Here is a 17,146-nt window from a genome sequence, read left to right as displayed (position 1 = left end):
GCTAAAAGAGGCAAAAATAAGGAAGAGGAGATTTATAGCAGCTTTAACAAGCCCTGAGCTCAGCTGAGCTTTCAAATTCAGCCAATTTAGCTTGAGGGCAATTTTTCTTCTTTGTCATATAAAATAAAATATCAGCAATTATGCATAGGTGATGATTGTGGACTATGACTTGCTACAATAAATAGCTAAATAAATGCAATTTAAAAGCTTTGTAATTCAAAATAATGGTTCAAGGAAACAAACTTTAATGAATACAATGTGCTTATGGAAAATTATGTACAAAACGGCACATTAAGTTTTTTTTTTCTTTCTTAAATCTTTCACAGCAATTGAAAGAGTGCAAAAAATGTAGAACGAAGTTCAGCAGCTGGCTAAGTTACTCTTACTGTGGGTGTTTTTGGCATGAACTAAACACATCCAAGGTTTAGCTCTCATTCCAATGAAATGAGGGATCCTCTAAAAGACAACCTTTGTAAAAAAAATTCTACTACGTACACCAGAACGTTAGCAAAAATTGCAAATTGCAACAAGTTCCTCAAGAGCTGCAAAAGAGTTCAACTGAAGGCAACTTTTACAGACCTTGTTTTAAAAAACTAACAACATATTAATAAGGAAATCATTTCCTTCCCAATGAAATTGTTTCTGAATTACAACTCCTTTACTGTTGTGATCAGATTAAAAATGAAGCATCAATTGGCACCAATAGAGGCATTTTTGCGGATAGCAAAAAAACATTGCTTTTTCAAGTACATATGAGGGTTTTTTTTTTAATTTTTTCTAAATTTAGATTCTTATTTACTTTCCTTTATTTTTCATTACTCAATGCAAACGTCCCCTCTTTTTTTTTTACTTCTATTTTTACTTTGTAAATTTAAATGATGGATTAGTATTCTTTTAAGGTTGTAGATTGTGCACAAAGGTTAAGGTTATACTTTTCTATAACCTTATTTATAACAAATCAAATCCAAGGCATTCTAAGACGATTCAAGGAATCTCTAAAATCCCCCTTAAACAGTCTTTTGGTAAAACTTCTTGGTTGACTTTAGTGATTTCCAAAGATTTACTTTGACATGGATCATAAGGATTTTACAATGATTGCTTGTTGAAATGAAAAACTAACTAGTGTAACTTGGCTTTTCAATGTCTACAGATAAATAAAAAAAAAAGTATACACATCAAGTATAATCATTTTCATCAAGGATGGACAGATGGATGGATGCACGGACGGCCAGGCGAGTGTACACAAAATTGTAGTCTGGCATGATGCCTTTTACAAATTTTAAGCAGACTATATTTTTATAATATATTTAAAGGTAATTTTACCTTTAAGTATACTATAAAATATATTAAAAAAAATTTTGTTTTGTTGTTGCTAATAATTGTGTTCATCACCAGTTTCAACATTTCTCTATCCATTCTCCTTGTTCTGTTATTGTCAAGGTGTCTCTGTGTCTGCATTGACACTCGAGGCAATTTCAACACCTTGCAGTTGTTTTCCTCCAAGCTAAATGTCTATTACTAGAGCTCAGTTCTGCGCATATCGCGGCTCATTGAAGCATTTGCTAATGTCCCGTGAAAGCAAGTGCAGCTGCATCATCAGTAAACACATGGCTCCTGTCAGCTCTGGAACCTTTCAGATCCATTGTGAATCAATGGAGTCTCACAATTGGAGAGAGCTTCACAAATCACTTGAGGTTAGAAGACGGAGAAAATGGGAATCAACAAAATGAGATTAATTGCCAACAAATGACAAGCTAAGATGGATTCCTGGCTTTGAGGCAAAACGTTGCACCACAGGTCACTTGTTTCACATGTGTTTTTTTTTATCTGTAAAATAAAATATTTGGTGCTTGGTGGAATTTTGCGCACTCCGACTGCTCTTGAGTAAATGCATTTGCATTGTATCGTCCTGTAGCAATGATCTAACATGATGCATATGGTCTTAGTTTTAAAGCAAATGAATAAGGACTTGTATAAGAAGATCTATTCTGCCACAAATCACAGATTTTCTGGCAGAACTCAAAGCGAATGTGTGTAGGCTGTATGCGTGAGTGTACATTCTGGTAAATCAGAAAACCAAATGAATTTCAAATGTAAAAAAACAATAACATTTTCAATAACTCATCTCACATGAAAGCGTTCCCTTTGCTTTTAAGCCTAATTTTCCTTGATACTACAGTGATAGTAAATAAAGAATCATACTTTAACTATAAATCAATTATTTTAATGTTTTCACTGTAAAAAAGTAAAATAAAATTGAAGATTAAGATAATTTATCATTTTGCTTGCAAAGACAGAAGAGCACTCAATGCATTCAATGAGAGTTTTGTTCTAAACTTATATTGTGTGCACTGAAGAGATGTAACGATTCACTCAACTCCCGGTACGATTCGACTCACGATACGATTCTCTCACGATTTACAAAATGAGACTGTAGTCAAATGATGACTGAAAAATATTACTTTATTTTTTTGGGGAAAAAAAACTAGAAAAAACTATTATTTTCCTTTTTTTTTTTTAAATTGTCAAAAGAATCCCTTGATAAACTATTGAAAACAATGCAATTTAACTAAAAATAAATCTTGAATGAAATAAATAAAGGAATAATACAAATGAAGAAAAAGCTTATTAATTTAAATTCTGATTCTATAGTAAACAATGCAAAACTGCATAATAGTTCCTTTTCTTTTTAAAAGTGCAACTGAAAATGTATTTTGTGCCTTAACAATTGGACTTTTGAAAAAAAAACGTCATTGCACTGATTTACGTCAGATATTTGTTTGACAAGCAGAGGGCGCCGGTAACCCAGTGGTCAGTTGGCATGCAGATATCTTGCAGTGAAGAAGAGATGCTATGCTAGCAGACAGAGCTAATAGATTTTTGACTGCCTTACGATTAATCGTTTCATCCCTAGTGCACTGGCAGAACATATATGCAACATTGTTCACAAATTACTATATGAAACTTCCAATTTTTTGCAAACTAAGACACAGAGGGTCAAAGGTTTACCTGACGCTGCTTTTTAGCAGAAAACCCAAATGCTTAAAAGGTCATCACTGAAATTATAATGATCTGATTTCTAACTGACTGAACAGTGAAGAATAAACTACCCATGCCTTCCCAGGAGCTTTTATCATCCAACCATATGCTCCAATACTCCTGTAAATCATGTGCTGAATGGGATGGTGGCTATTGGCATGTGTTCACAACATATTATATAAAAGCACCATGTGTGCAAAGCAGAAAAGCAGGCTTCCTTGAGGTAATTCTACAGCTTTGCATTCCCTCCTAATATATTTCAAAGTGTGCGCAGTGTGTAACTACACAAAGGCTGCAATAATATGACTGGCAGTGATTGATATACAGAGGGACACTGGCAGAGCAGCCACATAAACGACTGCTGTACAAGGCAAGCATTTTTTTTTCCTTTGTAAGGAGAACTGGGTCTCCCTTTTTCCTTCTGCCTCATTCACATCAATCTTTTGAACTTCGACAGTAACACACAATAAACCAAACATGTAGGAAACGGAATGCCAGCAAAAATCCAAGCAATGTCTAGAGAAAGCATTCACAACCCATTCCAGATAAAAAAAAATTTATTATCACTTTTAAAATCCCAGTTATTCAGGTACAGGTAATCCTTTACAAAACACAGCTTTAGATTAGGTTAAGTGATCTTCTGGATGAACTAACACAACAGTTTTGAACATTTAAATACATGATAGCAGTTCAAATCAGCTAAAAAGGGGAATGTTAACACAGTTTATGTTTGAAAGTAGGGATGCATCAACATTACTGGCCCAATTCTATTGTCAGATAATGGAAATTTGTTCTTTTTCTAAAAAAAATAAAAAAAATAAAAAAATAAAAAGTAAAAAAAAAACAACATTTTGTCACGGGTTTAAATTTCATTTTGCTTAAAATGTAATATCCAATATGTGCAACATAAAGATTGAGAGAAGTAAAGAGAGAGACACGGACACACACAGCTGTTAATACCAATGGCTGCTTTAGAAGCTAAAATAACAGTGGCATAAAACTTGTTTTGCGGTAATGAATTTCTTCATTCCATGACCATTTTGATGAATTTCCCTAAAATAGGAGCACCACTCGATCTGTTCTTAATGTTACACAAAACGAAAACACTCTTGCTAAATTAATTGCTTTTATTAAAAAGGATTAAAGCAGAACTAAGTAACTTGTGCTTAGCGCTCCCCCTAAAGGTCCCTTTTGGTTATGTCACTGTCGTAAACACTCCGCACCCCCAAGGCAGCAGCTCCTCCCTCCCGCTTCAGTGAGACAGGCAGCAGGAGGCTTCCTAAACGTACCGAGGCAAAATTAAAGCAGTTTATCTTGAATAAGCTTACATTCTGAGTGAACTCGTCCTTTAGTCGTAAAAACGACACTGTTTATCATAAGTTGTCTCCCCTCATCCTGCTTCGCAGACACACGCACGCACGTTCCCTTGTAATGACGTCACTGGAGCGATGAAATGACCAAAAAGCACCACTGTGTTCAAGCGACTCATCACGGGCCAATGAAGTGATTGCATTGTATTGGGCTTCCATAAAGCAGTACGCCTTGCCACCGGGTCGGAGGCAGGAAAGTGCTGTTTTCTGGCCAGAGACAGCAGAGGGGGATGAAAGACCCCCCCAATCACCCCATAAACACTTGTATTACCCTCACTGGGACTATGAACAGAATTTATTAAGGTGAAAAAGTTACGTAGTTCTGCTTTAACTTATGGGGATGTCTTGGTGATTTGCTAACCTTCCCCTGAAATTCTTCCATCAAACGAAGTGAAATCTTTAAACCCTCAGAATGTGTTTTAGTGTTTGCCATCTCACCTCCTTTTTTATCTGGCTTTGTGCCTCAGTGACAACACCGAAGCAGCGTAATATTACATGTAAGAGCAGTAAATTGCCCTGTCTGTCATCTGTATGGACCAAAGAAGCAGAAAAGAAAGGAGTATGTCGCATGGGTTATTTCTCACGGTAGATTACACCAGCATCAGGTACTCTGTAAACTGCCTTCCCTGATTTTTGTTATCAGCAGTCTTTCCTACCCTCACACCTTCATCCAGTGTTACCAAAGTTATACCAATATAGTTTAGTGTTGTTAAAAAGGCAAACCAAGCATCTGCCTTAGGCAGCCTGCCTGATTTGATTTCCCAGACCTGCAGTAAATTATTCTCTGCATTTTTATTCACAGTCTGGATAATTCTGTATTGAGCCATTTTAGCAGTTTCTGGGTGTTACTAATTAGTTTATAACATTGCTCCAGAAAGGCTGAATGATCCAAAAAGACAAATGGACGATTAAAAGCCCTGAATTAGGATGATATAAGATCCAAACCGTGGACTTTGGCCTTTGGGTTTTTGCCTTCTCTTAATTGGTCTATTCTTTCTTGAATAATCTAATTTTGTTAACACTTTTTCACTCTAATTTTTCTTTTTGAAAGTTTAAGCACTAGGTTTATAACGTCGTAGAAACATTTGCTTGTCTCTTACCAAGTCGTAGAATCACCAACACGATAAAGGTGCCATGAGGAACAGGTAACTTTAATTACCTTCACAGTGATTTACAAAAATAAATACATAGCAAATACTAATAAAGTAATCTTAAACCTTCAAAGCAAAAATAGAACATACCTGGTAAATCCGAAAAGAGCAAAATGCATTCATTAAAGCCGTTTGCCAAGAGACGATCTCTGAGTTGCTGCAGTATGGCTACTCCGATACAGAAGGGGAATGAGGAATTCCCCAGCAGCAACGTGTCCCACAGGTGGAAGATTTTGTGCAGCGGGAAAACATCTGCATGGAGGGTTTAGAAACAAAATGGAACAATGTAATAAGACGGCTTTATAGAGGGGTGTCGGACTTCACAATTCATCTCAAAATGAACTATCTTCTACAATGCTATTCACACAGAGAGAAATGACACATTTGTTTGTGCATAATAAGCAGCTTTTGCATGTTCATAGCTCATTTACTAAGCACGACTGTAATGGGGTATAATGGTGCAAAATTGCCCAAAGGATTACTTGATGAGGGGGAGGCAGCTGAAAAAATGTTCATAGGTGGGTGTTGTTGCAGAAAGAATGACAGAAAGAACATCAGAGGGCTGAGGAACATTAAAACAACAAGCCGGCACAGAGTATTTCAAGCTAGATAAAACTCATTTCCTGCTAATATGTCCCTCTGCAGCAATTATTTTTTGTACCACCACTTACAAACCTATAAGGTTTTCCTTCTGTTGAGATTGATGCACGAGGACCAAAATTAGCCACCTGTTAAAATAATCCTGAGGTTTGTTACCGTGGATGCTTGGCAGCAGATATGTGCATGTGTGGGTAGAATGGGACTGTGGTAAGGCAAGCTGTGGGAGCAAAAGTCTTAAAAAGACATTAGCAGTCAGCTGGGTAGACCTGCAGGGTTTGTGAGGGACAGGCAGTGTGTTTGTGTGTAAATGGGGGATGACCCTCCGACCTTGTCTTTTATTGGATCAGGGAAAATTAACAGTCAGAAGGGCACACCTCCCCAATACTGGCCTCTCACATGGTCACAGGGGGAGGTTGCAAGGTAAAAGAGTTACACGTTACACTGTTCACCTCCACCTTTTCACTTTTAGTCTTTAAGCTAGTGTCTGTTTAAACAGTGCATGATTCATACAGACAAATGCATCTGGTAAAACTAGGATGATTACTATTATTGCAAATCTATAGATTTTTTGTGAAAGGATGGAGACTAGCAATGCCTTTTTGCCATAGTGTAATTGATTGAAACGGGGCTGCCATAATTGTAATTCAATCTGTGGCCATGTACTAACACTGAACAGATTATAAAAATCTATAATAGGATAGGAAAGTAAATAGTTCAAGGTTGAGCAGGTATTAGCAATCTGATGGGTTCATTTCAAGGCTGGAATTCATTCACAGATTTAATAAAGAGCACAAAGCAGCACAGAAAAGTACTGAACTGATTCATACAATCTTTTTATTCTCTTTCATTGATGCTTAAAATATAATTTTAATATTCTAGATCAGTGTTTTCCATCCTTTTTATCATGAGCACCCCTTGGTTTTTGTTATATATTGTTCATCAGTGTCAGCACACTCTGCTGAATCCTTTGTGTGTGTAGTCTATAAGCCAAAGAGCTGCTCCACAATCTGTTATAGATGGGTGCAAAACATTTTTGCATGCACATAAAAATAATAATAATAATTAACAAATATTTCTGTATACTCTCTGAAATGCGTTCAAGTACCTGTCGGGTACAAATACTGCTGGTTTGGGAATCACCACTAAAGATCATTCTTAGCATCACATCATGCCATCAAATTGAGGAAAAAAAGCACTACTTACGTGTAAACATAGTTAGGAACCAGGGGATCGCATAAAGCTTAATGGAGAGAAAAAAAAAAAGAAAAGAAATTAATAAATTAATTTCTTTGTATTCTCAAAAAACTGGCTTCAGTTAGTCTTATTTGTAATGTTCTCAGTGATTTTCAAGCCGCTGAATGTTTTCCGTTGCACTTTTTGATCATTTAAAGCACATTGAATTGCCTTGTGTATTAAATTTGCTATACCAATACATTTGCCTTGCTTTGCCTTATTTGTATTGTCTCACCACTTACAGTTTCCCACACATTTCAACAAATGTCAAATCAAATGAAAACCAAAAAACACTTGGAAAAAAAAAAAAATTCATTGATTTAGATTACAGGAAACAGCCGATCAGATCATATTATACACAGTGATGAAGTTTGGTATAACAACATTTTCAGCACTCTATTGCACTCTCACAATAGATCTATCTCCACCACCACCACCATCACAAACAGACAAACTGACAGTGCAATAGTACAATAGCAAACAGTACATGGCATCCAAAATGTTTGCCTTGTTTCATAAGAACAACGACTGAACTTCATCCAAATTTGGTTTGGTCTATTTTCACAAAATATACGTTTTGTGCTCCCTGAAGATCACTCGAAATGGCAAATTGATCATTGGATAGAATACTATTTTATCCACATATTTAATCTAAAGTGATCACTTTTTAGTTAGTCAGGTCAGATAGAAGCATAACAACATCTTTAGTCAAACACAGACTGGTGCTTCACTCGTATCACTTTCTATCTCCTGCATGTCAAACTGAGGATGTTGACGACAGAATCCTTGAGTCTTATGATAAAGACCCCACTTGTCATTGGGTAATGTCTCAGAAGCCCGTCCAGCAATGACATCCATTTATCAGCACACAAACTGAAACCCTGGAGAGACAGTGGGAACTTTAACCTTGTCAGCGTCTGAGCATGGCTGTAAGAAAGACAGCTAAGGGCAGGGAAACGTGTCACAGCGCAAGAGGATGAAGGCAGGCTTGGTAGAGGAATATCATTACGTGAGCTTCTTAGACATCAGTTGCTGTATAAATCATCACCACTGCACTACTGGGAGATCTTGGTCCTGGTAACAGATTCTAAAACGGCGACTTTGGAACGAAAAATGTGTTTGTCAAAAATGTGAGATTATTGACTTCCCATCAAATATGTTGCAATCGAAATATTGCCTACACGGCTGTTCACTGTCATCAGTTTGCCCTCTTGGTAACTTACATCAGGAATGAAGCGAATCTCATTTAGATGGTTGCTGAGCTCTGGGTCATGGAAGGCAATCATTAGAGAGAAGACTTTCAAGTACTCTGAAAGGCAGATCAAGGGTGAAAATGATGGATACAGAGAACCTGCTTCAACAAATAACCCAGCTGAGTAATACCTATGTGTTAAAAAAAATCTTGGAAAAAGATTCCCAAATTAGGGAGCAGGAGCAAAAAAGTTTAACACATTTTCAGTACAACCTCATTCTGGTTTTATCATTACACATTATAATGTTGCAATATTGTAGTTTTGTATTATGTTTTATGTCAGGTTCAAAGTGCACCATTATTTTATGAGTTCCTATCCCTAATAATTTGAGTGGGCGGCATCGAGCAAAGAATGAAAATGATAGCAGTTACATTCCCCACAGGAGCTAAAGCGATGTGAGGAGCAGCTGTTGATCAGACATGTTTTGTTTTTCTTGGATATTTTTCCATTCCATAGTCGTTTTGCAGTTACCATGATGTATGACATGGCTCAGCTGCAAACTCCATTAAAGACTGATTGAAATTAGCACAGCATCAGAGAACTTTGAGCCAAAATTTAATGAACTGATGCTCTGAAATATCCAATAATTGTTTTTTTTTTTTTTTTTTTTTTTTTTTTAAACTTAGTGCAATTGTGTATTCGTGTTCAAAGCTTGTTGCCTAACGTGCCTGGACAGAATAACACAGCCAAATGCAAATGAAGGCTTCAAAGTGGGTACAAATTACATAGAAAGCATAAACTCAGTGTGTCAGTTGCATTCCAATCAAGTCAAATAACACATTTAGAGTACTGGAAGCACATTGCAGTAACTAATCCTAAAAAACACCTTTGGCCTATTTTAGCAAGACTCACCTTGGATTACGTGTGAGTTGTCCTTGAGGAAAAAATTGTACAAGTACTTTGGAATGAAGGCAGACATGCAGGCGTACGCCAAAGCTACGAAGGGGGACAAAACAAGGTTAAAAGGATGCTGACAACAACACCAGAAGGTGAAAGTAGAAAGCACTTTAAAAGTTTAGAATACAACCGTTACCTTCATGATTGAAATTCAAATAAAGGAACGGGGCACAAAGTGAATCCAAACCTAAAACGACAAAAAAGTTCCAGCATAAGAAAACCAAAACATTTTAAAACAGGACATGACCGCCATCTAGTGTCCAAACATGTGCAGTGCAACACAATCACAAATAATAATCTAACGCCTCAGAGAGAAAGTCGGGGCAGTGAAATATTCACCCTGCCAGTAGACCAGATCAGGGTGAGAGACCACCCAGGCCTTCAAAACACGCCTGAATTTACTGTGACCCTCAGGTGATGATAGCAGCTCATCGTACTGATGGCAGCGAGGAATATCCACTTCAATCTAGAAACACACACACACACAAAAAATACACGTAAATAAGGCATCATTCAATTTTAAGGTAAAAATGACTTCAAACACAGATGGATGTCTACCTGTCTGTCAGTTGGAATGGGCGTGTCCTTGTCTATGCTGTCATATTTAGCTTGAATATCACCCTGTTAAAATGAATACAAATAGCAGGCAGGGTTGGGGTCAATTACATTTTTCAATTACAATTACCCACGTTCAATTAGAATTCAATTACGAATCAGCATTTTTGCCAATTACAATTAAATCACTATTATTTATTTATCCTCAGAGTCAATTACAATTACATTCTCAATTACTAAAGTTCAATTACGATAAATTCCTATTACTGAGTCTGAAATAAATAAGCCCATAAAACGTAACCTTCCTCTTGTGTTAGCTTTCTGTTAGCATCTCTTATGATAACGGTTACTAAATCAGCTGTAAAATACACTAAAAATCTCATTTCTTTCCTATCTCTTGGGTCACCTTGATAGGTTTTCTAATCAATGAATATATAAGTTTCAATATTTTTCACTGTGGGCATTTGAGCCTTTTCTGTGTCAGTATGCCTCTCGATTTCAATTTTTTTTTAAATGGTAATATGTGGGAAAGCTCATATGTTACATATTTCAATAATCGTTAACTACATACAGTATGTGTAAAACTGTACATAGAACTGTTGCACAGTTCCTCAGTTTTGGGTTAAATTATAATTGATAAATTTTATAGCATTTTAATTGCGATTACAATTACAATTATCTAAACAATTGCGACAGCAACAGTTTTTTTAAAATTACAATTAAAACCATTCCATAATTGTATTTAATTATCAATTATGCAATTACAATTGGAATCGACCGCAACCCTGACAGCAGGTAATAAATAAAAGGTACAGGTTAAAAAATACACATGTTCTAAGATGACTTGGCAATTAAATATTGTTTGTACCTCAATACCCAGCAGTGCTGCCCACGCAAGTCCTCGAACAAGGGGAGGAATGTCCACTCTGGCCTCTTTCCACACAAGGTTCTTCTTATAAGGATAGGCCTGAAACATTAATATTTATTTTATAATCTCTTGAGTTAAATTGAAAACATGTACAGGAAACAAAAAACAGATTTCAAATAGTCTTACTGCATTTCATATTTAAATTATCATATACATCAGCCAGTAAATGAGTAGGTGCGAGTCTGTTTATGTGTGGGAGAGTATCTGACCTTAAGCAGCCTGTCAAAGAGGATGATGCGGATGAGCTGGTACTCGGTGTCTCTTTCCCGGATGATGAGTGGCAGAGTGACGGTGGCCGACAGCTCATTGCTGCTGTTGGACTGGGGCAGAGCCGACTGTCTGGATGAGGAAGATGTAAAGGTGGGACATTATACAAGCAGAAGAAGAAAAAAATGCAATGCAGTGATTGAGTTTATAGTGACAGGGTTGGAAAGGATGACAGCAGTGAGTTCAGAATGAGAGGTGCTCACTCATCTTCCAGTAGAGGGTAATAGGCCTCGCCAACCACATCCTTCAGTCTCTGAAAGCAAAGATCACACCTTCTTAAAATAAATGTCACCAGTCTGAGGTTTGTATGTATTATTTACTGGATTAAAAAGAGATGCTAACCTTTCAAACCCACAAAGGGCACATTTCTACAGGATACAGAAAATCTGAACTCATCGGTGACACAAAAACATTTCCTAATACCGTAAAAGTAACAAAAATAAACATTATATTGGACTGAAAACTGTTTTTCCCACTTTTGTTATTTTCTTGTAAAATCCATAAGATTATTCTACAGAAAAAAATATTACATTCACACTTATTGGTAAAAAATAGTCTTTTTTCCCTTACATTTTTCAGTTGGCACAAAGACAACGTCACTGTAGTGTCATCAAGCAAGAAACTCCGATCCCGGCACTGTCCGAATGACTCACCATCCTCCAAAACAAAACTAGAGCAGAGGGAAAGTTTACTAAGAATTAATACTCCCTTAACGTTTGTGAATAAACAACACATGTGTGTGGTTTTGCATGAGTTGGATGTACTTGGGCAGTGTGCACACTGGGGGTTTGGACTGGATGATGTCCTTGTTGGTAAGCTCTTTTTCCATATCTCCACCAGCCAGACACCACAAATGGTAAACTTCATCTATGGCCCGCTCCGACAGGAAGTCATCATCATCCTCTAATGGTACATACAGATAAGTGTTAACACTTTAAGGAATGGGGAGGACTTGTAGATGGCTGGATTAGCTTTAAGGTACCTTAGGGTAAAATATAATTTCATGACATTGAAAAATGTGGCAGATGTTTGGTTTATGTATCTTGCTTTATTGGAAAAAATAATATGAATACTATAATAATCACATTAATAAAATAATAGAAAACTGGATTTGTCATTTAAAGCCATCTCACATTAACTCCCTCACAAATGTGTTCACACAGTTGTTGAACTTTTAAAAAAATGTTCCTTACAAAACAAACATAATTTCCTCCTTTGAAGGCATTTTTGTTGTTGTCGTGTTAAAAGAAAGGTTTTACAAGTTATGCATATGTATGCTGTATATCTGCATCTTCATTTGAGTGCACAATGGGGAGATAACCTTTGCAAAGGTCACTGATATCATCTGGCAGATCCAGATGTGCACAGCGTAGCGAGGAAGCAAACAGGCTAATAGGCTTCTGGAAGGGTGTGTAATGGCAGGAAATGACGTTAAACACAGGGTCTCCCAGTAGTTCAGCAGGTGTTGGTCTGCATAAAGGCCAGAGACATGATGGTCAGATGTATGCATACATTGCTCAGTTGTTGTTAAAGCAGAAGTTCAACAACCTTTGATTATATCATATTCTAACACTCATTTGTAAGTAAAAAAAACAAAAAAAACAATATAAACTATAATTTAAAACATTTTGCAATGAATTATTTTAAAAACTGAACATCAGCAGTTATGCAAGAGGAGGTTATATTCAGGTGCTTTACTTACCTTTTCGATGGAAGAAAGGTCAAACATTTCCGTAATAACTCAACGACGTTCTCAGGAAGCTCCTGTAGAGATAACGTAAATATAGCTGCTAAAAGGTAATACGTCACATTTTTGCCTTTAAGCAATATTTCTTATCAAATGCCCATTGCTGCTTTTGACAGACAAAAAAAGCTTTACAACAGTGGTTCCCAAACTTATCACAGTCCAATGCCCCTTCAGACATTTAACCTGAAACCATGTACCCCCGACTCCTGCACAATTAAAAAACATAATGATGGAATATCATGAACAATGTATCCTACAGTTCTAGTTTCCAATGTTGTCAAGCTGTTTTTTTCACACACCCCCTATGGCAATTTGCGTACCCCACTTTAGGAACATAGTCTTTACAATACTGTGAGTAACAAAGAGGATTTTTGATGTGTGTAGGAAGATTTTCTATGATAACTGTGAGTAAAACAACAAAATTTGTCTTAGGTTGGCATTGGAAAAGTTTCACTATTACTTTTAAGTAGAGGTCGATCAATATTTCGGCCGGCTGATATATGGACCTTTTTCAAGATTTTTTTCCATTATTAAATTACTATTATTATTTTATTTAGCACTTTAAAGGAAAAAAGATTTATTCGAATGTATGAATATACAAAAACAAAAAAGTAGTAATAATAATAATAATAGCATGTGCATGGGAGAGGAAGAAGCCAATAGGCTTACAAATAATAAGCTGATATAATAGGATAAGGATATAATGTAATAGTGCCTGATCAAATATCCTTATCCCATTATATCCTTGTGAACTTAATTACTAGATATTATAAGTTAAGAAAGAAGCTTGAAATAGTTCAAACCGACTACTTGCACATTGTATATTGTATATTGTATATTGTTGTCGTGCTTTACTGCTACTTACCCGTCCTGTACTTTTTGTTTTACTTGGTCGTGTACGGGTATTTTTAAAGTTCAATAAATGTTAAGAGTTCTATTGGTGTATTTCATTTAATTTATAATGCATACATTTATGTTATAAGAGTGCTTCAACAGTCTTTCATAATTAATGTGCTTTAAAAAAAGTATATGGACCTAAAATATCGGCTTCCAAAATCGGATTTAGATATCGCCATCGGCTGAATTTTTTTTTAAATTGGTACCTGCATTGGCCTTTAAAAATCCCATATCGGTCGACCTAATTTGGATGTAATTGCCATGAACATAAATTTTCAGCTCCAAAAAAAAAAAAAAAAACACTCAAAAAAATAATGATTATTTGTGACAATGATAACACTGTATCTACCTTGATGGTATCCAAGCAGCCATGTTCCTCAGCAAGGACGGTGACGATGTCATCCATACAACCTGAAAGTGACCACCGCATAAGGTTCACGTGGCTTAAATTATTGCTCTATACATGCTTTCATTGTCTGCCAACACTCACCCAAAGTTAAAATGAATTTCAGCCTCTCGCTTATTTCAATATTGTGCAGAAGTCGTCTGCCCTGAAAGTGTATTTAAGATGGAATGTTTCTATGTTGCACTGATTAAAGTAAAACCATAACCAAAAGTGAGAAACTGCATTACTGTGTTTTTTTAAATGAGCCATTAAAGAGTCCTTACCGCACATAATTCAAAGAGTAAAACCCCTAGGGACCAGACATCTGCCTTGGGTCCTGAAGGCAGAGGAGCGTCATCGTGAGACGGATCACTGGGGTGGAAACAGCCCTGAGCAATCACCTCTGGAGCAAGGTATGATGGGTACCTGTGATCAATAAGGATATTGACTGTGACTTCAAGCATGGTATATTTTCTTTATTCAGCTAGTGATTCCGCGTGTGTGGATTTCTTTGAAAGTATTACATTTTAACATCCAGTTGTGAGAAATCTGCACACAATGTTTTTCAAGCGTGCAGCAATGTTTAAATAAAGTAATAACGTTGGTAATATTTCTATGATTAAGTCATGTTTAAACAGCTGCTTCTCAGAGCAATCGCCATAGCTGTTTGACGTTAATGTTTATCACATTTGCCAGCCAGATGTTTTACAGAAAGTCATGTGAAAGTGCCATCACCCCTCATTTCACTCTGCCAAAGGATATTACACAGAAACACTCAGTGGAACCCAAAGGCTTTTGGATTAGGATAAAAGTCCAATGATTTGTCACAGTTCTTCAACCGGAAAATATTTAGATGCACTAAAACCCGGTTTCTCTGAAAAGCTACGGGGCATTGAGCATCACAGTTACACTTCATGTCTGTTGTTTTATCTGACTAAGAGCAAACAGATACGAGTGAGGCCTTTTACTCTTTAACACAGCTAACTGATGATGATGATGATGATGAGGAGGAGGAGGAAACAGACATACCCAATGGGAAAATCCACATCTGCCCCATGATCTGTCATATGGTACAGGCCAAATTTTGCCAGCTTGACATTCCCCTACGAAAGCAAAATATTAAGTTTTACACTGACAGCAAAATATGTTAAAACCTGATTTAAACATTTATTTGACAGTAGTTTAAAAAAGAAAAGAAAAACTCAGTTAGATAGAGACATTACCTTGCAGTCCAGAAGCACATTGTGTGCACTGAGCGCTCTGTGCACCAAGCCATGTTTGTTCATGAACTCCAGACCTTCAAGAACCTCATAGCCTATTTGCAGCATCTTTTCTGAGCTATCAAAAACAAAACAAAAATCACTGTAATGATTGTAGAATAATAAAATTCATGTGTATTTACAAACCCCTTAGAGGCAATTTACCAATACTCAAGATAGAAAGCAGATAGAAAGAGTTATTTATCCTACGAGTTTTGTTAACAAAACAGAATGTTCTGTCAAATAGTACAAAATGTAAAAAAAAAAATAGCCATTTCAGTTGAATACTGAAAATGGCTACTAGTAATACAAATTCAAAACGATTAACTAATAGGGTGTTGAAAAAAATTGATTCGGTGATATATCGCGATATTTCGTCGTGCGATTCACGGATCGATTCAAAATGCATCCATATCAATTTTTTTTCCAATTTTTTTAACTTTATTTAACTAGGAAAGTCTTTTCCACTACAGGAGACATTGTAACTGCACAAAGACGTGTGCTGAAACCTGGGCATTGTGACCTGCTTGTGTTTTTTCAATAAAATCATAAAAGAAAGTAGTAACTTTATCTATTTGTTGTTCTAGTCATATACCTCAGTTAAGTTGCACTAAAGTCAAAGTTGGTTTAAAAGGCACAGGCAGATTGTATGTTACTTTTTTATTTTAAGTTGTTGACACATGGCATGTTAAAGCCAATGTTTTGAGTGTAAAATATGCCAATAAAATATGTTTCATACATAATGATCTCATGAAGGTGTACACATTTACACATTAGTTGTTTCTTAAGTCATATATAAAAAAATAACGCAATAATCGCCTTATACTTTAATATCGGGATATATCGTATCATATTGTATCATAAAGTAAATATCGGGATACGTATCGTATCGCCCGATGCCAGGCAATACATATCCTATTAACTAATAATGTCAACAATGTGTTATGGTTTTGTTTATTCAGACAAAAAATGTTGCCTGAATAAACAAAAAGATAACATTCTGTATTATTTTTCTTTTTTTTTTAAAAAGACAAAATGAATTTTCTGTAATTATTAATGTCAACATTTTACCTGGCTGCTTTGCCTTGTTTCTGGAACCCACTCAAGCTTCTTTCAAAGTGTTCAGCCACAACAATTAGTCGCTCTAAAGAGAACACAATGAGTTAAACGGACGCTACTCAGCTAACTGTAATATAACATCATGCAATGATTTTCTAAGGGAGAAGGGAAGACGTTTATTTTTATTTGTACAAAGTGAGAGAGCAAAAAGTGTAGCCATCATTGTGTTGCCCATTAAAAGTCAAATATCCAGTGCATGCACAGAAAGCCGTACCATGTTTTCCTCTGGAAATGTCAACATACTGGCAGAGTCTTGGGTGAGTGATGGTTTTAAGGATCTGGAAACGTCCCAGGATTTTGATGGAGTTGGGAGTGAGAGGGAGGCCATTGCTACCACATACATCATGTGGGAGGGCAGATGCAAAGAAGGTGAAGGCCCCCAGCTGAGCGTCTTTTAGGGGCCTCATTGTGCCTCTGAGGTGAAATATTAGAAATATTACAACACA

The 17,146-nt window shown here is 36.3% G+C and overlaps 1 protein-coding gene across 1 annotated transcript in view; it reads right to left on the bottom strand.

The window, feature by feature from the left end:
• tbck (TBC1 domain containing kinase) overlaps positions 1-17,146 on the bottom strand; it is a 42,049-nt gene that overhangs the window by 23,740 nt on the left and 1,163 nt on the right. The window contains exons 2-22 of the mRNA XM_028450526.1: positions 16,915-17,114; positions 16,653-16,725; positions 15,546-15,660; positions 15,352-15,425; positions 14,607-14,748; positions 14,428-14,488; positions 14,287-14,348; positions 12,996-13,057; positions 12,615-12,763; positions 12,058-12,196; positions 11,864-11,963; positions 11,497-11,546; positions 11,236-11,365; positions 10,967-11,065; positions 10,102-10,164; positions 9,883-10,009; positions 9,680-9,730; positions 9,499-9,582; positions 8,617-8,702; positions 7,364-7,400; positions 5,651-5,812 (exon numbers count right to left, since the gene is read on the bottom strand). Coding sequence (XP_028306327.1) covers positions 5,651-5,812; positions 7,364-7,400; positions 8,617-8,702; positions 9,499-9,582; positions 9,680-9,730; positions 9,883-10,009; positions 10,102-10,164; positions 10,967-11,065; positions 11,236-11,365; positions 11,497-11,546; positions 11,864-11,963; positions 12,058-12,196; positions 12,615-12,763; positions 12,996-13,057; positions 14,287-14,348; positions 14,428-14,488; positions 14,607-14,748; positions 15,352-15,425; positions 15,546-15,660; positions 16,653-16,725; positions 16,915-17,107 — 2,059 coding nt within the window. The 5' untranslated portion in view covers positions 17,108-17,114. The remainder of the gene's footprint in view (positions 1-5,650; positions 5,813-7,363; positions 7,401-8,616; positions 8,703-9,498; positions 9,583-9,679; positions 9,731-9,882; positions 10,010-10,101; positions 10,165-10,966; positions 11,066-11,235; positions 11,366-11,496; positions 11,547-11,863; positions 11,964-12,057; positions 12,197-12,614; positions 12,764-12,995; positions 13,058-14,286; positions 14,349-14,427; positions 14,489-14,606; positions 14,749-15,351; positions 15,426-15,545; positions 15,661-16,652; positions 16,726-16,914; positions 17,115-17,146) is intronic.

The sequence above is a fragment of the Gouania willdenowi genome, chromosome 1, assembly GCF_900634775.1.
Source record: "Gouania willdenowi chromosome 1, fGouWil2.1, whole genome shotgun sequence".
Lineage (NCBI taxonomy): Eukaryota > Metazoa > Chordata > Actinopteri > Blenniiformes > Gobiesocidae > Gouania > Gouania willdenowi.
Note: the sequence above shows the minus strand (reverse complement) of the source record. Positions and strands in the feature narration are given on the sequence as shown.